General features: G+C 35.9%; 3 protein-coding genes and 1 long non-coding RNA gene across 11 annotated transcripts in view; 2 read left to right on the top strand and 2 right to left on the bottom strand.

Moving 5' to 3' along the window:
- LOC149661668 (protein amalgam-like) overlaps positions 1–26,227 on the top strand; it is a 40,600-nt gene that overhangs the window by 1,116 nt on the left and 13,257 nt on the right. The gene's annotated exons all lie outside the window — the stretch shown is intronic.
- LOC149661672 (uncharacterized) lies at positions 1,550–5,863 on the top strand. 2 transcript variants are annotated; one of them, XM_089843225.1, is made up of 5 exons: positions 1,550–2,181; positions 2,287–2,924; positions 2,991–3,268; positions 3,390–3,556; positions 3,890–5,863. In XM_089843225.1, the coding sequence occupies exons 2-5, from the start codon at positions 2,336–2,338 to the stop codon at positions 5,820–5,822; spliced, it is 2,967 nt and encodes a 988-aa protein (XP_089699351.1). In that variant the 5' UTR covers positions 1,550–2,181; positions 2,287–2,335; the 3' UTR covers positions 5,823–5,863. The 2 variants fall into 2 exon arrangements, with proteins under 2 accessions (XP_089699351.1, XP_089699350.1); XM_089843224.1 differs by having other exon boundaries at positions 1,550–2,924.
- LOC149661671 (uncharacterized) lies at positions 5,869–8,086 on the bottom strand. 3 transcript variants are annotated; one of them, XM_089843227.1, is made up of 4 exons: positions 7,583–8,086; positions 7,432–7,494; positions 6,986–7,373; positions 5,875–6,928 (listed from the first exon to the last, which is right to left on the bottom strand). In XM_089843227.1, exons 3-4 carry the CDS (start codon positions 7,278–7,280, stop codon positions 6,183–6,185), a joined length of 1,041 nt encoding a protein of 346 aa, XP_089699353.1. In that variant the 5' UTR covers positions 7,281–7,373; positions 7,432–7,494; positions 7,583–8,086; the 3' UTR covers positions 5,875–6,182. The 3 variants fall into 3 exon arrangements, with proteins under 3 accessions (XP_089699352.1, XP_089699353.1, XP_089699354.1); XM_089843226.1 differs by having other exon boundaries at positions 5,869–6,928; positions 6,986–7,803; positions 7,864–8,086; XM_089843228.1 differs by lacking the exon at positions 7,583–8,086 and having other exon boundaries at positions 7,432–7,565.
- Positions 17,936–18,632, bottom strand: LOC149661670 (uncharacterized). Its single transcript, XR_016369122.1, has 4 exons — positions 18,584–18,632; positions 18,384–18,510; positions 18,225–18,314; positions 17,936–18,159 (listed from the first exon to the last, which is right to left on the bottom strand). It is a non-coding gene; the product is annotated as an uncharacterized LOC149661670 (long non-coding RNA).

The following is a 26,227-nucleotide window of genomic DNA, read 5'->3' as shown; positions in this document are numbered from 1 at the left end:
GGAAATACCGTATTGATAAGAATTTATTCAAGGCACCCTATAATATTGAATTGTAGGTTAAGAGAGTGATCTTATTTCGCCACTAATAACTTGTGGTAGACCTTAGAAACCTGCTAAGATTTACTTTGACGTTTACCTACAGTTAAAAATTCATGATAAACACCTTTAATTCATGGTAGCATCGTGTGTATGAACCATTTTAGGAAGGCGATTGAACTTAATAATCTCTAATAATCGCTCTCTCTCTCTCTCTCTTCGGCATAAAATGGGTATCCGTATTTTAAGTCTATTAAAAACAGGCCTAGCACATAGCGTGTAAACTTGATCAATTGATAAATTGTTTTAGTCAGGAAAAGTGACACGGAGTTTCGCCAGTGATGCTTGGTTGTTTTTTAGCGAGGGACACTTTTTTTCTGCAAGGAGATAAAAAAAAAATACGGACGGTTAACAAATTCGATTCGCTTCTTTCAAAACAGATTCTTCCTTCCTGCTGTAACTGTTAGACAATTTATAGGCCTTGTCTATTTTGCCACTTATATATTAAAAAAAAATAATATAATAACAAAATACCGCCAAGCACGTTCGTTATACGCGTTTCAAAGAGAAATTTGAGGGTTTATGAACCTGAAAGAAACATTTAATTTTAGTTATTTATTTTTTATTGCGGTTGTGACATCCGTGAGAATTGATGTGATGATAAGTTCTAATGAAATGTCAAGTTCCCATTGGCTGCTAGCAATCTGCCAGAATGCAATGCAAGGCATTTTAAAGGAAACTTATTCTCACTCCAATATTATTTCTCCATGGTAAACGGTTTAATTACTTCGTATTTTTTGTGTTTAGTTTATATTTAAAATAATTATACCTGAACTGCGTGTAAAAAATGTCTTCGCCATAAAAATGGAGTAACCTTTGACCTCAAATGTCCCAGGAAATATTACAAATAACACTTGGAGACGACCCAGACCTTAAAATATTTTTAATTAAAATTATAATAATCGAAATCGGTCAAATCATCGCCGAGAAACTTGAAATTTTATAATCGAACGTGTCAACCTTCCTTTGAAAATAACAATTTTGTTTTATCGCGATTGCTAATTTTTCGAGGCATAAACAAGAGGGAAATAACAAAAATAACATTTTTTAACATTGATACGTATACTGTGAGGTTCAGAATGGGATTTCATTTAGTTTTCCTCTACGTTTTTGCATGCAAGCCTTCTTGGCAATGTCAAAGAGGCACTCTTTTAAATATTCCGCACTCGGATCTAAATTCTGAAAGAAGCCTCTTATCCTAACATTTTTACTCCGTCGAATCCATCGAATGTACTTAAAAATCTTAAATGATGGGAGTTTCAAACTGGCTTTTTTTCTTTTTTCTTTCAAATGGGGTCATGACCCCTTATATTACGATGTATAATACCGGGAGTTTTTACAACCAGTTTTTTTTAAACGAAGGTGATGAATTATATTTTACAAATGTAATACATGTTTTACAAGTGAATTTTCAATTTTGTAAATTTCCCGCCCTTTCGTTTTTATATTTTTCTTGACTCGAGTGGTTTTGAAGAGTTTTGACCCTTTTTGGGTGATCGAAATGTTATCATACCACGCCTTTTCAGCACGATTTTATATCCCGTAGAGTTGTAATAGCACTATGCCTACTTCTTAACTAGAATTTGACAATCCTAGATCAAAAACAAATTCGTGAAATTGTAAGAGATTTTTTAAATATTTCCAATCTTTCACAATCACTTTCAACTCTTCTGGTTTCTATGGCAACGGAGCTCGCGCGTGAACTTTGAACTGGCCAATATCAGAAACGTGTTAAGCCTAGGTCTAAAACAAATTCGTAAAATTGTAAGAGTTTTTTTAAGTATTACCAAAAGCGGATTATGCTTCACACATAAAGTACGTAAGTCCCACTTTTCCATAGCTTTGGCCATGGATTTCATGACTTTCCCGAAGTAAAAACTAAGCAGACGAACGAAAAAGCGTTTAACCAATCAAAAGCCTTAACCTATAAAAACGTTTTCCAATGAACGACGGCTCGAAAACTATTTTCTTTAAATCGGACCTCCCTCCTTTCGTAGAAAAGTCTAGTCGACCAAACTCCGAATTTCTAATGGCGAATTTGCGGCTTGGCTCGGTATTCTTTTATAAATATTGAACGGTTATATCGTAAGTTTCTAACAATTTCGTGTCGCCTTATTATTATGAATATATTTTATTAAATTTAAACGGAAAGTTCGCGCTATTCCCTGCAAATTCGTTTCATATCTAAAGCTATACTACATACATTGACGGTAAGCCTTGGCTGACCAGTGGCCCAAAAATGCCTCGCAAAAAAACTGATGCCCAGCTTCTTAAAGAGCCCAAGCATAAATATACTCAGTGTGATTTTTATCTCAAACCAAAGTTATCAAAAGGATCTCAAGTTGATCTATCCTTAGTGTCAGAGTCGAAATTAGAAACTGTTAAAATAAAAAAAAAGATTAAAACTAAAAGTTGTGCGTCTCAAACTGAGGGTCGTACGTCTCAAACTGAGAGTCGTTCGTCTCAAACTGAATCGCAAAGTTTTTCTGACAACGATGAAGAACCTTTACCACCGCCAATTTACGTGAAACATGTGGCAGCACAATGCAACTTTTTCATAAAACCTATGTGCTCAAGATTTACTCAAATTGAGCCAGAATTGCTATTTCATAATGACCACAAGTTAAATGAAATTCCCCTTAATACTTTAAAACGAAAAGGTGATGAAACTTTTTTGGACGACTCTAATTTAGCCCCCAAAAGGTTTATTGCTGAAATTAGTGGTTTAATTGAAACGGACTCGACCAGCATAATTAATTTTGAGATTGCTAGAGAAAGCGATGAAATTACAGCGTTAAAGGCAATTGAAGACTATATTAAGACTTTATGTAAGTTTTTTAAAATTGTAATAAACCACAGTCTATAGATTAATCACATTTAAATTTTCCATGTAGCTGGATTTAATATTTCTATTACGAGGGACCGTGATAGATGCTTATCACAATTAGAAGTGACTAGAGACGACACGATGATAGCTTCGTCCAATTATTTATATTCCCCCATAAAGCTTCTCTTTTCTATCAGCGGGTTCATGACAAAAGCGATTCTGTTTAAAGAGGCGACGCAAGATATAGCCTTCACATCTGAAGATAAGAAGGTGGATTTCGAGATAGTCAAAAAAGCATTGTCATCATTAAGTACTGACCACGTATTTTGCCCTGGGATATCTGCGGTAATTTGTTAAACATTTCAAAGTTAACATGATCGAAATTGGATGGTTTTCTTAAAAAATCATTCTTTTAACATGGCTGGTCTACGTATTTAACTCAATTTGCTTTGGTTTATAATCTCAGGAAGACTGCAGAAATTTTAACACCAAGAACCTAGAGAACATCAAGTATCCATTTGAAAGGCATCAATCTGTAGAATGCAGTGTATGGTTTACACCACCTTCCAATTCACCCAAAGATAACATTCAAAGTGGGGTTTATAAATGTGGGAAGTGCCGTCTTTTAAATAGGTAAATGTACAAAATTACCATCAATTATCTTACCATTTGGAGTCAATTTGAGGCAATAATGAATTAATTATTTATATGAAAACATACTTTTTATAAGGGCTCAAAATTTTAATTCTAAATTATTAAAATTTAAATATTATATATTAGAAAATAATTCTTAGCTGGTGATCCAAAATTTTGGGAAGCTCATTTAGTTTCTTAGAAAAATTATTTGAAAGAAATTAACATTATAATATGAATATTTTGCCTCAAGTTAAATTTCACATGTTATGAAAAATTATTATATCTTAATAATAATCAAACAATTAGGTTAATTAATATGTTTAATTGTAGCTATATATTGAAAGAAAGGAGAAGGAAAACCAACACTACACCCAGGACCAAATTAAAGAGAGTTTCAGCTTCATCAAATTGTAAAATAAGCATTTTATCGCCGAAATCCAGATCGAAACGATTTTACAACAATCGGTGTCTGCGTGGTAAACTTAACAAGAAGATAAAACAACTGGAAGCCAAGATTGTAGAAGCCAGTGTGCATCTGAATGAGGAGCAACATAAAAAAATGCAAGATGTAATAGCCGCAATTAATTCCAAGGATAAACAACTACTTGAACAAATTTTTAACGAAGCTGGCGAAAATAACAAATTACTCGGGATAGCCTTAAAGAGAGCGTGGAAGTTAGACACCGAGAGAAATGAATTTGAAAATGACCAAAAGAGAAATAAAAAAGGATCTCGCGGGAACCGTTGGTCTACGTTAACATATCGCATTGCCCTTAGTGTGTTTTCAAGATCACCTGCTGCTTACGAGGCGCTGGCTTCTTTCGAAGTTCTCAAATTACCTAGCGTGCATACACTTCGCAGTAAAGTTTGTGAAATTAAAATGAAGCAAGGGATTGATCTACAGCATCTCAAGTGTGAAGCCGACAATTTTCGAGAATACGCAGTTAACTATCCAGGGATCAATAAACCACCTGCGGAAGGAGCAATTATATTTGATGAAGTAAAAGTAATCGGTAAAGTAATTTGGAACTCAAATAGCAACGAGTTTATTGGATGTGCCCTTGATGCTAATGACTTGCCTTCCATTGGTGACATGTACAAGGAAAACACACTGTCTGAAACGCTAGAAGGGGAGTATGTCTTACAATATTTGTGGAGGTGCATTGCGGGTAGTTTTGATATCATAGGCCCCTTTTTCATGCTATCCAAGCCGGCCTCGGCCTCTGTGATAACTGACACCTTGTTCAAAGTCCTTTGGGCCTTCCAAAGTGTGGGTTTGGAGACTAGTGCGCTAGTATGTGATGGTGGTAGTTGCAACGTCACCGCACTACGACACACGTTAGGAAGAGACACACCTTTTGGTAACTCTGAAAACGAAGATGGGTCATTTAATTTTACCATTGAGCCAAAATTTAAACACCCATTCCTGAAAGACCGATTTATAAACTGGATAGTTTGCCCAACCCATCAACTTAAAAACATGATTAATGGACTGCATCATTCGCAAGTTGGGGGTTCCAAAGACTTTACAATTTTGGGAAATATTCAATTTGGCTGGGAACAGATAATAAATATGTATGATAGAGAAGTAAGTCGACGAGATTCCCACGAGCTAGCGCAAGTAAAAGGTTTATGTCTGTCATACATTGAAAGGGATAGTTGGACAAAACTAAATGTTGTACCTGCCAAAATAATGCAAGATCTCAAAGTCCTGGGAGAGCTTTACAACTATGCTAACCCGAAATCTGAATCGCCTCCTGATGACCGTGATTCTGTGATGGCATGTCATGACTTTTTATATGCTTGCCATCTTATTTTTGAAAAAGGATTGTTATCTCACGATAAGGTGGATTCCATGGATGCTGCGCCTATAAAGTCGATGAAGAAAGGATTAGAATTTTTTGAATGCTGGGCCACTGAAAGGCTTCTCTGCGAAGAAAACTTGAAAATACAGACTGGCCAAAAATTCTTAGCGTGGCAAACTTGGGAACTTCTGCGCATTTGTGTTTTTGGTTTTTGTGGATTGGCAGAAGATTTTATTACGCGTAACCCGTCAAAATACATTTATCCAGTAAGAATAAATGGTTCCGCTATCGAAACCATTTTTAGTCAGCTTAAATATATTTCTGGGAGTAAATTAACAAGCATGAACTATGCTCCTGGGGTTCGGGCTTTACTTATAAAAAACTGTACAAAAACTTCTCAAAATGCTGAAAGTAATTACCGAAAAATAGGTTTGGATATATTCCAAGTTTCCAAATAACTTCTCCATATCAAATTAATAAAATTATATAAGAATACAAAGATTGTTTTATTTCTTCCTATTTTGACCAAATTGTTTAAATAAAAAAAAATGGGCGTGATTATCAAATTTGAAGTTTGTTTACATCAAATATTAAAATAATAATAAAAAATCTGTTTCATATAGTTTGTTTACATACAATAGGCCTTGTTGAAATTTATCATATTTGAAATTTCATACAGTTTGTTTAACAGCCAAATAGTTGAAGAGAAATATCACATCCTAAATTCATATTTTGTTTAACAGCCAAATACATCAAATAGTTTATCACACTTGAGGATTCATGAATTTTGATTTACAGAAAATATCACATTTGAAGTTTCATTTAATAAGTGTTTTGCCAAAAATTCTGCCACGTTTGTTTCTAACAGGACTGTTCCCTTCGGTACAACTAGTGGTCCCAGCTCTTTTAAGGTTTTTTGCAGCTTGTACCTTGCTATTTTCTTTGCCTTTAGTAGTGACTAGATTTTTTCCTTTGGTTTTTGTACCGACTAGACTTTTTCCTTTGGATTCGGTTGTGATATCTTTTTTTTCCGTAGCTTTGTTTTTGTTAACTTGACTAGTCTTTTTGATAGGAACTTTCTTTTTCGTAGAAGCGTTTTTCTTGATAGGACATGGAATTTTATTAGCATAAACTTTACTAGATTTCTTGGTAGGACTTTCATTTTTGGTTGAAACATTTCTAGTTGTCTTAGGAACTTTAGTTGTCGCAAGACTTTCTCCTTCAGTTTTGGTTGAAACTTTAATTTGTTTCTTGGCTTTGATAGAGGTGGTTTGTGTACATTTCAGTTTTTTCCCACCCTTATTTAGTGTATTTCTATAGAGATAGCACCTAAGATTTTGACCCCCAATGCCTCGTTTTCCCTTTCGGTCGTTTCTTTGTTGAGTTGCTTGTCGAAATAGATCTCCTAATTTTGCGTGACCTAGTTTTCTGTGCCAGGCTTTACGAAATTCTTCTAAGTCTTCGTACGAGAATCCTCTATTTATCACCTCTTCAATTTGGGATGCAGCTCTATGGAATGAGGCTTTAATTTCTTCATTATTAGCTAAAGCTAACATAGTTAGTTCTAAGAAAAGAAATCATTAATAAGATTTTCTAGTTATAACGTAAAACCAAAGCTTACTTAACACTTCTTTGGATTGATCTGTTCCAGTTGTCCATTTGATCCAATTTTCAACTACAAGATCACTTAACTTTCCAACACAATCCAATAGCGTTACATGAGGAATAAGCAAACCGCCTTTGTTAATGTGTATTAACGCCGGAGGGAGATCTCGCGGATACTGATCCATATTACGAAGTGATAAGCTAATTTTATAAAGCAAATGAGCTTTGTCTCGCTGATCCTGTGTGAGTGGTTTTTTGCCCATTTTAATCTTCGAATATACTTGCATATTTTGCTTGTTAATTTTCCACATTTCCCCTAAGCATCCTCCACCTAACCTACACAATGTATATAACCTGTCCGTTTCAATATTACGTACTGGTTTTTTCTCGAATGTGGATTTTATCTGTTGTTTATGGGTTTGCTTAGTTAATACATTAGCTATGTCCAAAGCTCTTTCAAACCTTGCACTCTCGTTCTCTACTTTATTAGCTATCCATCTAATGATGAGGGCCCTTTCAGTTTCACTAGATTCCATCGCAATACAATTTGTAGTATCGAAGGTATATTCAACAAGCCAGGTATTCCAAACACAGGGGAAATTGCCACGAATACCTTTCTCTGCCTTGGAAGACTTTTTTAGGGTAAAATAATTTTCAACCATCGTTAGAATTATATTTTCAAGCTTCCCATCATCTTTTAGTTTCTGTACAACTTTTCGCCTTATTCCTGAGGCGTCAGTTGTAAAAAAATCCTCTTCAAAATTATAAATAATTCCTTGTAATGAATATTTTACAGACCCTACTCCGACATCGGCGACTTCGGACATTTTAAGCCTAATTTAAAAAACCTTTCACGAAACTAGAGCAGACGACACATATATTTCAGCGAGTTACCTTCGAGAAATGTCCAGCCCTGCACTTAAAATTTAGCCAATGAAATTTTTGTACTTAGTAAATCGGTTCCTTGTTAACAGCGGAATGAGCCGCGTTACCATGGTGTGACCGAACTATTTGCCTCCGCGCGCGAGGAGGTCCTAGACGAGGCGCTTCGAAATTATCGTGTAGCTCCCCCAGGTTCATGATACGTACTTTATGTGTGAAGCATAATCCGCTTTTGGTATTACCAATCGGGGGATCACAATCACTTTCATCTCCTGCTTGTTTCCATGGCAACGGAGCTCGCACTTGTACTTTGAACTGCCAATTTCGGAAACGTTAAGCCTAATACCGCCTAAAATGTAAAACAATTTCTTTCACTCCAGTTTGCTTGGGAAAACTTCCTTTATAAAATAGAGTTCAGGGATGAAAGGTAATCATTACCGTGATTAATTAGCGTAATCGCCCAAATTACTGACAGCATTTTACGCGGGATAAAAATATGTCACGTCGAAATGTTTTACTTGTATAAGATGATCGTGTTTTTTTAAAGGTGTTGCCTTCCCTTTACCAACTTTGTTATTCTTTAAACAAAAAACTTCGAATTTATATATAAAGCAAATTGTTTTTGGCAGCCTTCACGCCTGCCTTAATTTGGTAAGGTAAAAACCTAGATCCTATAAACACATTTGAGTGAACATATACGCAACAGCAGAAAAAGAAATTAAAAATTCAGTTTGACAAGCCAAGTTTTTAGAAGTCTAAATAGGTCTTGTCTGAGCATCGCATCATTTCTAAATGAAACTAGGTCATATTAAAATTTCACAGAACACGTTTCTTAAAAAAAAAAAAAAAAAAATAGGCATTAAATATACCAGCATGTCTACAAAAGTCTCCTCTAAGCCTTTGTCTAGGATAGGTCTATTAAGAAGGTATCATTTTCACAAAAGAAAAAAAGAAAAAAATAAGAAACACCTTTCAAGAAGATTATGGCGTTGTAATGCAATATTTTTTGTTGGTTGAAAAGCGAAGATGAATGATGCGCTAGAGAGCGGGATGTTGGCACTAATCTACCTTTATGTATGTTTGTGTCTATGAAAAGATAACGTAAGCCGCTATTACTACTTCTTTCTATAGAGCGGGAGAATCTTCTAATATCTCCAACAGGGCGTGGACCTAATTTTTTTTATGTTTTATACAAAACGATATTAATGTAAACACGATTTTTTTTCTTTTTCGAGAGTGTCTCTAACATTTGACCTTTATTTTCTTTATTATTTCTGAGGTTCCCCAATCGCCTAGGCCTATAGCTCCCTCACCAGAAATTTCGTGTAGGTATTTTCTAACGGGGACTACACCCACACCTGTTGTATTGTATCTCTTTCTTAAGCCTAAACGGAAATGGGATTCCTTACCTTTGTTGTACTTTTAGTATTTTTTAAACTTATTAGCGAAGAAAGATACTTAGACGACTTGAAGCGTTGAGAAGAAAAAATATTTAGGCGGTAACCTTAATTCCTTTCTTGGTGTGATTAAAATTTCTCGAGGGTGTCACGTGTTAAAATGCTATCGAACATGCAACAGAACGCTTCAGAGGGGGGAAGCTAATGATTAAAACATTTAAATTCGATTATTTTCAATAACTATAGATGATCAGTCAGGGCAGAAATACATGTAAGGGAGATTGATGTGAATTTTATTATTTATTAATAATTGTGAACGTCTTGTCTACGTCACAAATATGATAAGTGACAAAAATAGCAATGTGTTGGTGTTATCTCTAGTATTGGCAGTTAGATATTACAAATCAAATATTTTTACTAAATTGAAGGGGAAAAACCTGTTTTATAATGACATATCTTGTTATTTTAAAATTAGAAATTTTACGCCTATATTCTATACAGTGTTACATTTTTACCGTTGCGATACTTGTTACACTGCCCTTGATATCGTAATTAATTACACTAAAGTACACTCAATTTAATATAAAATACGGTATCCATAAAGTAATTAACATGTTTTTTTAACCCTTAAGCTATGTAATGAGACGATCTCTATCTCTGTTTCACTTATTAGACTGAATGGAATTAGATATTTTGTAAATCTATCACGTATCAATTTCGGTTTCCTTTTTATTTTTCAAGTACTTACTTTTAATACTATTCTACAAGATTGAGTATTTTTTTCTTCTCGAAGTTTTTGAAAGAGGATTAAGATAGTTGAGAAAGGATCTTCTTCGTTTTCATAATCCGGAAGTAAATTAAACGGAAAGTAATAGTAGTAGTAATATTATTTATCGTTTTATTTTAACCAGCATTCCTTGATGGCTAAATTTTCACCTTTTGAAAATTAATCAAAACAAACTATTTTAGAGGTGATTTGATAACTTCTAGTTAATCTATTTCTGTCTTTATACCAAGTTATAGCCTAGGCGTAAGACTCGTGCGAAAAATAATCCCACGGTGAAAAAGAGACAATTAAGAAAGACTATGGAGGGAAAAAATTACAGCTGTAAAGTTTTAGCCCCTCTAATTTTTTATTTTTTTCATCATCAGGGACTGAAAACGAAATGTGTGGTCCCTCGGTTTTTACAAACGCTCTTTAAATTTTTTTCATGGTACCTCGTAATCATGCTATAGCGATGAAGACATTAATGATTATTAAAAAACACAACCAGTCATCCCTCAGTTTTAAGATTTAAAGCGACTCCCCGTGAAAATCACAACCCTCTATGTTTAAAATTGAAGTGAATATGGATGAAATTCCTATAAAATAAGGTAACGGATTTCTCAAAATTTTGTCTATATTTTTTTTTTTGGTTTTTGTGTTCGCACTATGAGTTAGGTCTTTTGTCAAATTGTAAAAGCCTTTAGGGATGTCGTAGATCAATTTGTAATATGTACTGTTATACTAAAGACTTGGGTCAAGAAAACTGGGTTTTCAAAAGATTCAATCCACGTATCGCCTTGGATAACGCAGCTGACCAAACTTTGAAATTTTGGGATTTGGTATACCTATTTTTCAGACTGGGAGGATTGATACCATTTACACCAGAAGGCCAGGCTAGCGAGGCTAATTTGTACTGCACTTTGTCCGCCAAGTAGCCGGACCTCCTGGTATGAAAGGTATCAATTCGAATCTGAAAACTATTGTTTTATGACATGGTCAGTAAAAAAAAACGAACACAACCACCCCTTCGTTTTCATCCGGGTCATTCTTGGTTGTTTACGAACCGTCTTGAATGACCACAGGACGATCAAGGTACCAAGAAAACGTCGGTTTCGTGTTCTGCACCGATGCCAATTGCTCTAACGCTCTTCGTGTAAACAATTTCCCACCACTGAATGCGAACAAACCTCGAAATCATTGATGAGAATCGCGTCTCAATCCGTAGAACAACAATAGGCGGATTAAAGTAGACCAATACAAATCATTGTAATCGCAGCTTCCATTGACGTTTTTACGTCTGAGAGCCAGCAGACCTCCTGTCGATAAACCATGACTTAACGGCGCTTATTGAACCTTTACCGCTGGCCGGCTGAAAAAAAGCCACTATATTTTACGAGTTCGATAGGCTTTGGTAGAACACATTTCAAAGCACAAAATTCGGCCTGTGCGGTCTGGTTATAGATGATTTTTTTACTTCTTGGGATATGTTATTTATCTTGAACCATTCCGACCAACCATTGACGTGTAGTGATATCACGGTGATTCCGCGCATTTTTTTCTTTCTTTAAGTATTTTCTAGAGGTTTCAGGCTTGTTGCTTCTATAGCAAGTGTTTCTTGCATTTTATCTTGTTTACTACTTCCCCGTGCCGTTCTCTCGATTCGTCGCAAACAAACAAAAGGTTGATCCTGGGTTCCTGGCGTCTTTTTTTTCCTTTTAGTTCTCGATACAAATTGGACACGGTCGCTGACGGATTTTATTCTGTTTTTTCCTATTCCATTTTACGCTATTGAAAAAGATAGTTTCTTGTTCCCTCTATAGAGACATCATCTCAATGTTCCCTTATTCATAGAATCATTGGAGGTTTAAAGAAAAAAGTCGCCGACTTGTAATTAAGCCCTAATGACATTGTACATAAGGATTTTTCCATCGTTCCCCGCATGCTATAGTCTATGAGCTGAGGGGCTTGGTTTTGCCCCAAAATTAATAATGAAAACATGTTTTGCTGTGCGGGTTTTTGCTAAGCGGTCAAATAAGAAAACTTACTTACGAAATAACAGTTTATTTTTTCCAATAATATGCGCTGGGTTTATAAGAACCTATTAATTATATCGACAATACTCTAGGGTCAAATTATGAAGAATGGGGATTGTTTTCAGAAGTTGTTCAGTCACGTGGTAGGATTTTATTAAATTTCCTCGGGTTTGGTATTGCAACATATTCCGTGAAATTTCCCCATATACTTTGAATATTCATGCAGATTTCGTAAATTTCACCCAAAAAGACTGAAATATTCCATTTTTAATTATGTATTCGGTAATTTACCACTCGTTTAACTAACTGAAAATTAACCGATTATTTGAAATTTATTTTCGGAAAATGACACAGACCTAATCACGAACGGAAATCGCTGAAAATAAAAAAATATATCTTATTTCAAGAAAATTGAGGAAAATATATTGATTTATTAGTTCACAGAGTGAAACCGCAGAAAGATAAAGTTCAATAAGATGTCGTCAATTTTTGCGCAAACTCTTGTGTTTTTAAAAAGAAAAAAAAAATTGTAACTCCATCCTTGGTAATTGATTATAGAGGGTGACAAGAAAAATACAGTTAGGGTAGGGGTGTAGCGTGTTTAACGTCGAGTTAATGACTTTTTCCGTGCTTATTAACTAGCGGATTCCTTAGTTTAATCACCAAACATCTTACATAACAATTTTTCACACTCTGCCTTTACTATATGACAAAGTCGCCAACTATGAATTTTGAGCCTGAAACTGTTTACGATGGCATATAGCCTTGAGCTTTAGTAAAAGCTCCTATTGAGAATTTACGCCATAGTTTCTGTACAAGTATATACGAAAAGGTCATTACGTTTACACGTTTTCTAAGAAAGTTCAGATGAAAAGATCAAGTTCAAGAAATCCCTTTACACTAAGCTTCTAAATTCCAACACCCTTGACTTAAGCCTAAAACATTTTTCTCTGTATACAGTTCTTTAATTTTTCATCCCGTTTCTGGGATAAATTAGGCGTTTAATATTTTCACGGCTAGGCCTATACCGACGTTTTATGTTATTTGTTAGACTTAAGAAAACTGTAAAAAAAATCCTTAGAAGAACCCGCTCATGCAGCATCTTAAATTCTTTTTGGGGGGAAAAAAATTAAAATTTGTTTGGCGGCTGTGTTACGCGTCATATATCCGTAAACCTTTCTTGACCCTAATCGGCCCGGGTTGTAGTGAAAATTACATTCATTCATTAACAGAGCGGCTTCCTTTGAATGGTACGTATAGTGACTTTGAAACCCTAAATAAAGTGGTGCTATAAGGGTTTATCATAAACATCTCGTTTTGTCACCTTCACTTTGAGACGACAGAACTCAGGTTCTATAAGAGATACAGGGAAGTCCTTTGAGTATGTTATAGTCCTATTTCTCCTCTTTCCAAGGATACTAAATACTTGGGGTTACAACAATCAGGGCCCGAGTAATTAAGCAAAATGTTCATAATTGTCCTCTCCGATGGATTAAGAATCTACCTCTAGTTCTATCAGAGATGCTGTTAAGTCCTTTGTGTATATTAAAGTCCTATTTACAAATGATGCTAAATACTCTGGGTTCTTTTAAAAAAGGTTCGAACTAAAAGCAACTTTGAAAGAAAAACAAAAGATAATCATGGTAAAATGATTTACAATGGATTCATTCGGGGTTAGGCCTGAAAGCAGATTAAAATAAGTTAATCTTAGTGTTGTTCAGTAATATTTACCGCTATAGTAATTAGCGTAATCTTGATCTCTGAGTGGTTTTTCTCCCGCCTTATTTTTTTGGCGGGAAATCTTTCGAATCCGGAATCTCGCATAGTAAACGATGAATTAACCTTCAAAATGGTTTATCTTATAACCTAAATCTTCCCCATGCAGAGTCCCAGCAATGCATAAGTTATTCGAACTGATAATATCTAAAGTCTGATTGAAACAGAAGTGCCTTTTAGTTAGCTACAAGATAAGTATCTTATAGGTATACTAGTTATGTTAAAATCTTGGTACAAACTCATTAAGAATCGATGGTACCTGCATAATTCATGGGTGGAGTGGTTGTTGGAAGTTATTTTTTTTTTCCTGTTGGGGGAAGAGTTGCGTTGCGTTTGGAATTATTTGTCAAAATCAGTATGGGGTCGACGCCCCATCTTAGTCTTCTACATTCTCTACAATTCTAAATGAACCACGAACGACGGGAGACGTCAAAAATATATTTTTTAGAAATATTTCTTATACCCAAGTATTTATTTTTTTTTCTTCGTCTTAGGAAAGCTGAGAGTTACACGCTCGATGTCAAATTCCAATCTTGTTAGTTGGTTGTTACTTACACCTTAGATGCACGCGTGATGATTCATCTATGAGCTATACAGGAATTTGTGTGTGAATTGTCAGAATACAGGGTCTAATGGTGTACTTTTCATATGAATTATTTCCCTATTTCTTAAATACGGATTCAACAGAACAAAAATATACCATTACTTGAGCCAATAGCCATGATCCGTACCATTATATAGGGTGTCAAACCGAATGTGTTTGTTTTCATTTCTTGGTCTAATACCCTTCGTTTCAAAATAGCCATCCCTTGGGGTTGGGGTCGAAGCATCCTAGAATTTCTACTCTACTTTTTCCCTCGCCGCGTTAGGCCCTATACACTTTGCATGTTTTTCATTCCATACAACCCCTGGTACTGTCGGGACTTTCACCGCGAAATATCTATTCCATCGTCAGGGATCAGGTCCTCCTCGGATGACCCCGTTTTCTCCCAAACTCTATGGGTCTCCTTGTAACGGGATATTTCGGGGAAGAGAAGGGGGTATACTTTACAATGTTGGGCCATAGATGAGGGGCCCCCACGCGTCGAGTGAATCTAGACTTCCCATTTCCTTAAAGCGTATCCAACCCTATGAGTTACGACTCCATCATAGGGTAAAGATTTAAAAGGCTTATTCAGTCTAGCTTATACCAAAAACCCCGGTTGTAATTTTCGACTTATTTCGGGGTGTAAGGATGATTTTTCCCTAAATAGAAAGTGCAAACGTCTAGTCTTTTTCGGGTAAAGGACTCCAGCAGGCCTCTAAGGCTTAGGAGAATGAGATTGGGATATGTTCAAAATACTGGGAGGTGGTGAGAATGATGGTGTCGAAGATCTTGAAAGGAAGACGATAACCATATTATAGTTTTTAAGGATTTCCAGTTTTTTTAAGCCTTAAGAGAGTGTAGGTTTTGCTGGCTTCTGTCTGGAGCTATGAATGTACGACTGTTTTATTAATTGAGTTACAAATGACATGTCTTTCGGCATCTTGGAACTTTTAAAGAAGTAATTCTCTTCATTAATTACACCACTTTCAAATGTATGAACCATGATGGCGCAATGAAAATGGTCATTTTTTTTCAAGGGCAAGTTGGGGGTTGCTAATCTTGTTTATCTATGATATATACTTTCTCGTTTTCCCGCATTTCCATGTAAGCGTGAGATTATTTAACTGCGTGGGAGTCAAATAACGTATTTATGGGAAATGACTTAAAATCTTTCTTATATGCCCAATTTTTTTCCCAATCTCCCTTACGTGTTTAAACGGTTTTTGGGAAATAAACTTCGGTGGGCTATCAATGAGGGAAAAAAAAATAAAATATCCTTGATCTCTTTAACCTTAGAACAAACAAATCGTGCTTATTCGCTGACTGCCATTTTATTACGCGTTTTTCGCCACCAACCACCATAATTTTTTGGCGCCAAAATATTTTCCCTCCAAAGTGGTTTTTTAGCGCGCTCTAACTGTGTATGGATGGCCCCGGTCGCTTTTGGTTGGTGGTTTCTAGCGGAACAAATGCACCGAAAAATATTTGATGTTACGTATAGGTTTAAGGGGCCCCCGTGAAAAGTCATGATGGGTTTTATGATCTCTCTATATTCTATTGCCTAAAGATCATCAGCGCCAATTTCTGGCCAATCTTTCGCTTTAAATCGAGTAACGACCCTTGAAATTCTCGCGCCAAACCGCCCGCACGCCACACCGAGTCACTGTTATTTTTTACGATTTTGTCTTAGCATAAGTTCGTAAGATATGTTCACCATAAGTTTTGTTAATCTCTGGTTACAAACTGGAGTGACGCAGGTCATAGATTCCAGGTAAAGCGATAAGGTGCTATCAAAGACTTGGTACAGACTAAATAGGACCTAGATGGACTACAAAATTAACTACCACCGAGTGTAGGACTTCAATTCTCGAACTAGCTCGAGATGTAAGTCTCTATCATTACCAAGTGTAGGTAGTGTTATACTTATGGAGCGTATCTTATAAATAAACTTATGGTCTTACCCATGTTGCGTGCTATGTCGATGTCGGGGGGCGATCTAAGAATTCAATCTGGATAGGTTTTCTTTAAGTACCAATATAATTTCTCAACAGATCTCTTGATTAATTTCGCGTCGAGTTCATGAGCAATTTATGGAGGTACCTACTTGAGAGTTCCCTGGTTTTATTACACCGCCTGGTTATATTTGGGTGGTTTTTTTATATAGCAGTTAATGTCCACTGTATAGCTCAACAAGTAAATTGAGACTTCAAAGGCACAAACGATCGAAGGAACTAAGGAAATCGTGGGAATATTTTTTTTAATAATTTTGGACGTGTTTCAATTTTCAAGTAGCAGACTAGGCCTACCCCTTGATTAAATTTTAACCCGGTCATGTTCCTAAACTCATGAAAAAAAAATATTAAGTCAAATCTGGGTTAAGTGATGACTAAATATTCGTGCCTCCAAAAAATTCAACGTAGTTTTTTATTTTTTTCTTTGGTATTCGGAAATTTAAGGGAAAGCTTTTTAACTAGCGTGACCATCTTGAGGTTCCCTTCAACTACTCAAATTAGAGCCTTTTCACGTCATCTACATCACCCATCCTCTATTCCCCCACCCCCTGGTGCTCTATTTATCCTCGAGTGGTGTGTATGTACCCAAGGACTCGATCGAGATGAAGCTTGGATGACGTTGAAATAGTGGGCTCGCACCCTCTGACCCTCATCCCCATCCCTAACGCCATCAAATGGGCATGCATCTTGAGTTTATGCCTTTTTATATATATACACACGCTTTTTCCTTTTCTTTATCTTATAATCTTATCTCTCATCTCATCCTTCTAAGGTTTTATGTTCGCATTGAGTTTACCTTCCCTGGAAATTTAACTTGGCTCCGAAGCAGTAAACATTTTTGAATGAAGGTGAATTATTTATTCTAATGAAAACAAAGCTTACAAGTACTCTTAAAAATATTAGGCCTAGTAAGGTTTGTTTTCGATTTCTCCAAACCTTTCTCCAGGCAAAGAGTAAGGAAAACAACTAATGACTTAAAAGTTCTCCCTAACTATCCCTGTAAGGGTTTTGGTTAGTAACTCTGCACTAACTGTTCAAAATATTAGTATTTTTTCCAGTAAACTAAAAATATTCAAATATTTAATATGAACTCGACTTAAATTTTGCCTTGTATTGTTTGAGAACCTAAAAGCCTCTCAATTTTCCTCATCTTGATTCTTTTTAAACACCCGGCCTGCATCATGAGAAACTAACTTTATACACTTCCAAGGTGAAGTGTTTTTTCTTTTTCTTTAACCTTAATTGTTTGACTAGCGTAACGTTGCATGCCTGATTTCTTAAACAAGATTAAACTATACGTACGGTTACATTAAGGTTAGTGGAATAACCAACCACTTTTCTTCTTGAGAGAGAAAAAAAAAAGAAAATTCCAACACCCACCTCATTAGTGAAAACGCGTCCTGGTAATTACCGCTTCCAGAGATAAAAACGTCTTAATTAAGAGAGTTTTAATTAATTTTATTTTTATTTTCTTTTGTAATGAATGCATTTGCAATGAATGTTTAGAGAGACATTCCGATATGAAATATTTTTGTGTCAGAGCTTGGTATAAATGATATTTGTAACTGTATATTATTTATAAGTTAGACTTCTGCCAGACCCCTAATGGAATGCTTGAGGTCAGATTTATTGAAACGGCGTGTTTCTTTTCATATCTCCCGCCCAAAATCCCCCGCGTTCTTTAAAATATAATACGCTTTATTGTGCGGGTTTGAATTGTTATTGTGGATTAGGATATCTGGTTTGGAAAAAAATTTGTTGGGTGTCTTTTAGTATCTTTTCATATCGCGGTATGATCGCTACCTTTTTTGAGGTAAAAGCTTGTTATTATGAAATGCTTAGACTTCAGTTGAGTAACTCGATCTGTACCTCCCTGGAGTTGAATCCCTTGAGCTGCATGGAATACCGTGTAGCTACTTTAAAATATTATTTAAAGTGATGGTGAAATAGAGAAGAAATTACTCGTAATCTTCGTTTTTTTTCTCGTGGTATGAAGGCATGAAAGTCATTGGCTAATGCTTAATAACTGGAAAATGTGAGAAGCCAAATTAACATTAATGGGCTATAAGTGACAAGTTCACTTCGCCCTCTAAAATGGATAAAAATTTATAATTATTGAAACAGAGTTTAAGTTTGTGTGAATCAAATGCTGTAGTGTTTACCCTAGTCATCCGTTGAAATGTTAGAAGAAAACCATAAAAAATCGTGAATCTGCCAAACATTATTACATTTAGTCAAAATTCTAAACACCCTTCGTTTGTAAAAATGGGTCTACCATTCAACTTGATGCTCGATTTTTATCGACACCTAGCATTGATCAATTTGATGTGGAATGAAAAAAATAATTCCTCACGAAAACCAAGCATTTTAGGATGGATACTTGAGAGGAAAAATTCATCTTCATCTTCATCTTATCAGCATCCCTTTATACATCTCCACCTAGTTTGGAGGTCATGTATAGTATTATTTTTGATTCTCCCCTACTTAAGAGGCCATCTAATTCGACGATGTACACAATGTGTATCTTCTCGTACACGCGGTTGGTTATATTATTATGTCAGTCTCGTATAAACGTATATTAGAGGGCGGCAATCTCTTGTTGTTTAGGGGGAATAGACCTGGGTAAGAAGAAGAAGATGGCAGCCTTTTGTTTTCGTCTATTTTTACCCAAACCAAACTCTTCCTTTTCCTATATAACCCCCATAGTCTTCGGTTTGGGCCTCCTGAGAAGAAACTTCATTTTCTTTTTTATTTTTTTAAAAAAAGGTCTGGTTATTTCACGGTTTACTAAGTTTCGCCCAACAGATATCGTTTCTGGGGCGCCTGTTTTATCTCTCATGGGTGGTGGTGCTGGTGTGTCAGTCCAAGTACCTTTAAACAGCCTCCCAGTATTATTTGGGTCTTCTTATTATTATTTTAAGGCATACGAGAGGGTGGACCCTTTTGATTGCTGCTTTATAGTATGTTACACTTTTATATCAAAATGAAAACAAGCCGATGATATTTTGAGTCAGAAAAGTTTAGAAACGCTTGTCAATCAACGACTCTTTGTTTCGAACTCGAAATAACAAGATGTTAAAAGTTTTACAAAGAAATGTTTTGTAAGTGTGAGAATCGGAATTTTCTGGGTTTTATTTTTTTTATTTTTTTCTTATGTTCGTTCAGCTCTTGAGGTTTCAATATAAAATATTTCTTTTAATCTTTTCCCGCGTTACTTATTTTTAGTCTTGAACTCTTATAGGGGTCGGGGTGGAAGAGGGAAGAAAGGTCACCGACCCATCGCGCGGTTTCTAACTTAGCTCACATTTTTTTTAACGTCTTTAAATCCATATTGATAGCGCTGCAATTTCTCCCTCAGCAAACTTTTAAAAACGATATGCTTCGTGAAGACTAGCTGCGACGTTTCCTCTGTACATTTTTGGGGTACCCTCTCTAAATATATGTGGTCTAGGTACTGCCTGAATACTCGACTTCCAAAAATATTGCTAACGTTTCTATGAAAAATCGACATCAAATCGTTTCTTACTGGTGTTTGTTTATCATGAATAAAATGCCCTGAGAACATATTCAGAGTGACTTTGATAATCGTGGACGATATGATAGGTGTTTAGTATTTACTACTATAATAGAAATCTAAATAATCAAACCAGTTTAAATCATTCTAGATGTTTGATGAAATTCTACAAATTATAAGTTACGTTGCACTTTGAAAAATACTTCATCATGGGAGACTTCGAAAAGCTAATATCCTCTGTAATTTTGAATCTCTAATTTTTGTCCAGTCCGTTTATTTTATTGCTAAAGTAATTAAGTATCGAATAGCATTTATCGGGATTCGGTTCGTCGATCCTGTCACCCATGGAATTTTTATCCTCAAAGAGAGGATGAATCCCGCATGAATTCGTACAAGTTTAGCGATAAATAAAGGGAAAAAAGCTTCAACTTCATCTCTTTCTCCTCCCTTTACATGACTGAATTTATCTTTATAATTATTGAATGCGCGAGGCCAAATATGTCCATCCACGTACGCCTTCTGAAAATTGATTTAATAGAAATTATTATGTATAAAGTTAATCGTTAGGGAGGATACGGCCTGCGGGCTTCAATCGTGTTTTACATAACCCGAAGTCGACCTCGTGAGTTTTTATTATGTACAGAACGTTGGTCGTACCTTCGAAAATTACAGCCAAATCCCTTGTAATGCCTTTCTAATGACAGTCGGGACAAAAGAGAATGTCTCCTCCTCTTCAGTTAAAACCCCGTGTGTTTTGTACTATACATTTGCAGTCCCCCCCCCCTAGATTTAATAACGGCCTTCATAATAACGTAAATATTAACCTGAAAAGCGCTCGATTTGGATGGAGTGTGTGCATGCTCTCGCTCCCCGTACGGGAAACTCTTTGTAATGTTTTAATATTCCGTTTTCCGTTTGTCGTAATCTCACCAAATTTTCTATTTACGTATGCCTACCTTTGTGGGAAAATATCTACATATATGGGAAGACAAATTGACAGACGCCTTTTGAATGAGGTGTGGACGAATGGGTTGAAAGATAAATGATCTAGAGTCAATTATTTATATTTTAATCAAAAAACTGTCAAGCTACTGTAACGTCTGATTAATTATTAGAGCCCAGTTGTAACTAAAAGCCTTGACAGGGAAGAAGTTGAAAATGTATCCGTTGTATTCATAAAACCAGAGTTATAGAGGTTATTGAGGTGTCATTAGGTTAATCTTAATTATCATTGAATTATCTACGACCGAAACGGTATAAACTAAGTCTGTCGTCAGAAGCCCATAAACTTAAGTTTCTTCGCAGGAACAATTTCCCCATATAGGCATAGTTTCTGGTGTATAATATTTTTTAATGAGTGAGAGCCATAGGGCCTAGACCTTTCGATTCGATTTTAGCTTCTTCCGTTCTATGTTCCGAATGTTTCATTACGATATCAGCCTCTTAACTATCCCACTGTTACAAATACGAGGGCCCTACAGTTGCAGGGGTAGATGTTTTTGCACGGGGTGCCATGCGCAGCTAGGGGCCAGCTGCTGGCGTCTGTCATCAAACACCATGGTATACTTCCATGGCTTTGGATATATCCGAGAGGAAGATTGTGGGGGAGATGGAGAGGAGGAGGTTCGGATGCCTGACCCTCTTTCTCTGTAGCAGTTGCTATAATAAGCGACCACACCCGGCCTCCGGGTCCCTATAGTTGTATAGTTGGGCGCGGAAATACAAATAAAATACGCTGCGGGCTGCCGGACTCTCTTTAATAATAATTGACATTGCAAATAAACGCCATACAGGTCAAGCCACTCGCCGCCAATGTCTTCTTTGTGACACGTTGCTACGCAGTTGCACGTCTATTTATGTGAAAGAGCTCTTAAAACATTCATTTTAATGTCTTTGATTGAAGAAAAGAATACAATTTCTAGTTGATAGTTTTATCCATCCAACCTGAGTCAAATTAGCTTTAGTGCAGTAGAAGTTGATTAATTATATTGCTTTCATTCGCCGATGATTCTAATTGTATGCGTTGTACTTGCACGTCAAGGAGGGTTTTTTGAAGGTGAAATTACATATCGTCATACGTTGACGCTGAAACCAAACATTAGAAGAGAGTTTCGCACCCATCTCTATTAAGATAGCTCTATAGCTACACTGGGAATATTTGTTATACGGCTGGTCGCGTAACGTGACCGTCCGTCGAGGCATTGAACCTTCTTTCCTCCTTCACCATGCAGTCCTTTAACGAGCTAGGCGTCGCGTCCCCATTGTTAAAACACGATTTGATTAATATGGTTACCCCCTTCTCTCTTGTTTTATTATCATTTAGCCCACCGGAAATATACCCTTTTAACGGAAGTACGTTCGTACACCTTTTATTGTCGCTTGCGCAAACAGTGTTCCTTTGCGCGGTTGAATTATTAAGGGTTCTTTTATTTCAAGTACGCTATATAAGAATGAAGTTCTAAAATATAGCTAGCTATGGCAAGCTCACACCATTGTCGAATATTTATAAGTTGTTTTTATACCCGGTTCCGGATTGTCTTTGGAATGATTCCAAACAGTTTTATAAAACATCGCTCCTATAAGTATATTTTAATCCCTTGTCTGTTGTCCTTGGACGTATCACTGCGTCAAGTAGATCTTACTTCCTACTCTAGTGATTAGTGAGTTCATCTTCATCGTCTCTTGTCCTCGTTTTCTCTTATATCCTGTTAAATACCCCAATAACACCGCAGTGTAAACAGACTTAGGAAACATCTATCATATCCTGAAACGCATTTAGGGTGTTGACACTAGGTCGTGTCTTCCCATACTGTCTAGTACAATCGAAGGTTATTAGCTGCCGTTTCCCTATTGATCCTGACATCAAAGACCCAGCACACGCTCCATGTTTTAAACTTAATAGAGTTCAACATGAAAACCAGCTGCGGTTCCAAGTACCCTCTGTCTCTTTCAATCATATCTTGTCTTACAAGGTACTAGGATTCAATATGAACTGTTGTCACTCGATCAGATTGTGTTTTGGTTGTTGTATTTAAAGGTAGTATGACCTCTGACTTTGGTGGGAAGATATAGAAAGTCTCATCAGAAACTGCGAAGAGGAAATGTTCTTAAGGTTATATTCCCTTTAAGATGTGATGGTGTATCGCTAAGCGGTTCAATGAGTTGAATTCTCGAGTTGGTGTTGGCACCAGGGTTGGTTAGGGCGCTGTTAACGCCACGGGTGTTTCCCGGAATAAAACTTTGGAAGCGGGGTGACGATATTCGTTTCTATTTTGAGCTTCTCTTCATCTTCTAGTTCTCGGAAACGGTTTGAAAAAGATGGCCCTCAAGCAAAGCAGATCTTTTTAAAATCCCTTTTATTTTCTAACTCGGGACTGAAGTGAACGCGGGGGACCTTTCCGTGTCACGATCACCGGGACTAATAACTCCTAGCTCCCTGGTTTCGTTGACACTTTACGAGTTTTATATTATACTTGGCGATATTTTAAAAATAATCTCTCAGACTTAGACCAGGAAGAGACTCAAGATAACTTTAAAAAAAAAAACTTAAAAAGAATTCATCAGTGTTCTTGGCGCAATTTTGATATTTTATTTCATCTTCCAAAATTTTTTTTTATTTATATAGCAAGGGCCACGTAAACTTCCGTAATTTTGGAATTCCTTAAGAGCATGAGAATAACATGCTCGTGAACCAGTTACAAGCATGTTTTCAGTTAAATGGTGAGGAGTTTGATCATAGAAAATAAGGTGGAAAGTCCCTTGTAGTGAATTCCCTAAGATCTAGATTTTCCATGATTGATGGGGTATTTTTAATATAGGTGTACTTTTAGATATAAAAAAGGGGTGAGCCCTAAATTGGCGGTCTTCATGGGATAACGATTAAACTAGTTTAATATATCAAACGTTGACCTTACAGATTCTTAATCTTTAATAATGAAAAAAGAAAAACTAAATTATAGACTTCGTGTTTTCCCCTTATTAACCATTGGAACCATCCATCTCTACCCTTTTAACACAATACCTATTATAAATGAACCAATTGTAAAGAAGCGGTATTTTCATATACTTTCATAAATTAAACTTCCCTTGCAGGTATTAGTTCAGTTTGCTTGGATAAGAATATTTTCGTGACTGTGTTTTTTTTATTTTTTTTTCACGAAAATAAGTTTTAAACGGATTATAATTAATGGATTATTTAATGATCTTTCTAGACTATTTTAAACGTTTTAATAACATAGTCGCTTATATTGAATTAGTTTTTTCTTCACGCTGCGAGGTATATGCGAGAGAGAGAGTCGAAAATAATTCTAAATCAAAGCAGCATATAAAGGCATACTTTTATTACTTCAAATCATAATTGTTTATAATAATTATTAACGCCTTAAAAATAACAAATAAAAATTAAAACCGGTTGAATTTTTCTCTAAGAGAAACTAGTATTTTTAGTAAAATGTCGTCAAGCTGTCTCACTCATGATTCACCTTTCCCTGTACACTATTCCAGAATGTAAGCACGATTTGGCAACACTCCTACATATAGAATAATACAGCAATACCATTACTAATTGGGAGAGAAAGTTTTTACAGAAATTACAATCGTATTTCCGAATTTGAAGGCAATTTTATTTTTTAATTCTGGCACGCGTCCACGATATAAAGAATTATTTTATAAACTTATAAAAACAAACCTGTTCTTCTCGTAACACACTATACCACTTTGCTTGTACCATCATGCAATCTCAGCGTGCAAACCAGAACCAGTATTTTTTTTTTATTATATTAAAGACCTCGTAAGAATTTAAGGCCAGTCAGTCAACCCCTACTTATAGGGTTGGGTTTTAATAGGTAATTACATCTTTTTAAACATCTCCCCCATATCTGTACCTATTTCCTTTCTATCTCTTCTCCCATTTCCTTGAATCCTTTTGATAAGAAAAGCACGAGTATTTTTTATATGTGTATGAAATCACTTCTGATTTTAAAGATGAGGGCCCCTTGCATAGAAAATCAGTTTTTACTGTTGAAGTTTGTCCTACCATAGGTTGGGTTGGGTATAAGGTTTTTTTTGAAACTCGTTAAGGATCAGGTTTTCGTTGATTTTGAGTGATTTGAATGATTTAAGACGAGCTTAGATGTATTTTATTCCCTTGAAGGAGTTTGTCTATCTTCAAAATTGAAGAAGGTGGTTTGTAGCACTTGAGTTAATGTATAATACCTATTTTTGTGAAGCAGATTACCTTTAGGGGGCTATAAAATTCTATTGGACGAATAGTACCACCTGACTGATGTCTGCTTTACATACAGGTCTTAATGTATAGTCATTCAGAGTATAGAGACCTTTCAGTTGGATGAATACTACGTCAGACCCTCCTCAGTTCTGGCAGCCATATTGGTGGGTTTCAGATTTCCTCCTGCATGCAACCCACCAATATGGTCGTGTTAGTTTATCTCACAAATCATAGCTCCTCCCCCAACTGAAAGCTCTCTATACGGTGGCAACTAGTAAACACAGTTAACCGTTAACAAAACACTTGGATTAATAATAAATTCAATTCAATCTAACACGCACCATTAACTCGTTGACATTGAAACATTACTTAAATTGTGTGTGTTTTTTTTTCTTTTCCGAGGCATGTAGTTTTTAAATTAGTTTAATTGCTTAATTACTTTAAGTAGCGTGGGTGAAAGGAAAAAAAAACGAAAGACTTATGTATACGAAACGAAACTACTCTCGTTAATTGGACTAGATTTTCCTCCTGGTGGTTTTTTATTTTTTTATTTTGACGTTAATTTCCTACAGTAGTTCGCTGGCAATAAATGAAAATTCTTGTTAGGAATGCGGCTCCAACAAATCCAATTAACGCAAACTAGTACTGAATACTGAAAAATCGTATTTCGCCCCGCGGATAAAGGAATCAATTTCACACCCAATACCATAAGTTTTTAAGTGAGATGTTCCATAAGTATGACACTACCTATACTTCGTAATGCTACTGAGAGAGCTCGAGCTTGTTCGTGAACGACAACGCGAGAATTGCAGACTACACTCGGTTTGTTTTGCAGGACTTCCATCTAGGTCCTATTTAGTCTGCATTACTAAACTTTTGACAGCGTCTCATCTATGTCCTACGTCACTTCATGACAAGCTCCAGTTTGTAACCAGTGACAAACTTGTGAAACATATCTTATCAACTTATGCAATACTAAGCTAAAAAGAAAAAAATATAAAATTATCCCGTTTTTCGCTAATATTTAATTTTTTTACAAGTAATAATTAGTATTCAAGGTTTCTA

Source organism: Phalangium opilio, unplaced genomic scaffold (genome assembly GCF_054372755.1).
Source record: "Phalangium opilio isolate 3A_F unplaced genomic scaffold, DU_Popi_V2 ptg000070l_1, whole genome shotgun sequence".
Classification (NCBI taxonomy): Eukaryota; Metazoa; Arthropoda; class Arachnida; order Opiliones; family Phalangiidae; genus Phalangium; species Phalangium opilio.
The sequence above is the reverse complement of the archived record's forward strand: the minus strand, read 5'-3'. Positions and strand labels throughout refer to the sequence as shown.

Excerpts from the sequence above, each read along its gene's own strand:
- LOC149661672 (XM_089843225.1), top strand. The coding sequence starts at position 2,336 with ATGCCTCGCAAAAAAACTGATGCCCAGCTTCTTAAAGAGCCCAAGCAT. Across the intron at positions 2,925-2,990 it reads AGACTATATTAAGACTTTAT|CTGGATTTAATATTTCTATT; the intron begins GTAAGTTTTTTA and ends TTTTCCATGTAG. Across the intron at positions 3,557-3,889 it reads AAGTGCCGTCTTTTAAATAG|CTATATATTGAAAGAAAGGA; the intron begins GTAAATGTACAA and ends GTTTAATTGTAG.
- LOC149661671 (XM_089843226.1), bottom strand. The coding sequence starts at position 7,796 with ATGTCCGAAGTCGCCGATGTCGGAGTAGGGTCTGTAAAATATTCATTA. Across the intron at positions 6,929-6,985 it reads TCAATCCAAAGAAGTGTTAA|AACTAACTATGTTAGCTTTA; the intron begins GTAAGCTTTGGT and ends TTCTTTTCTTAG.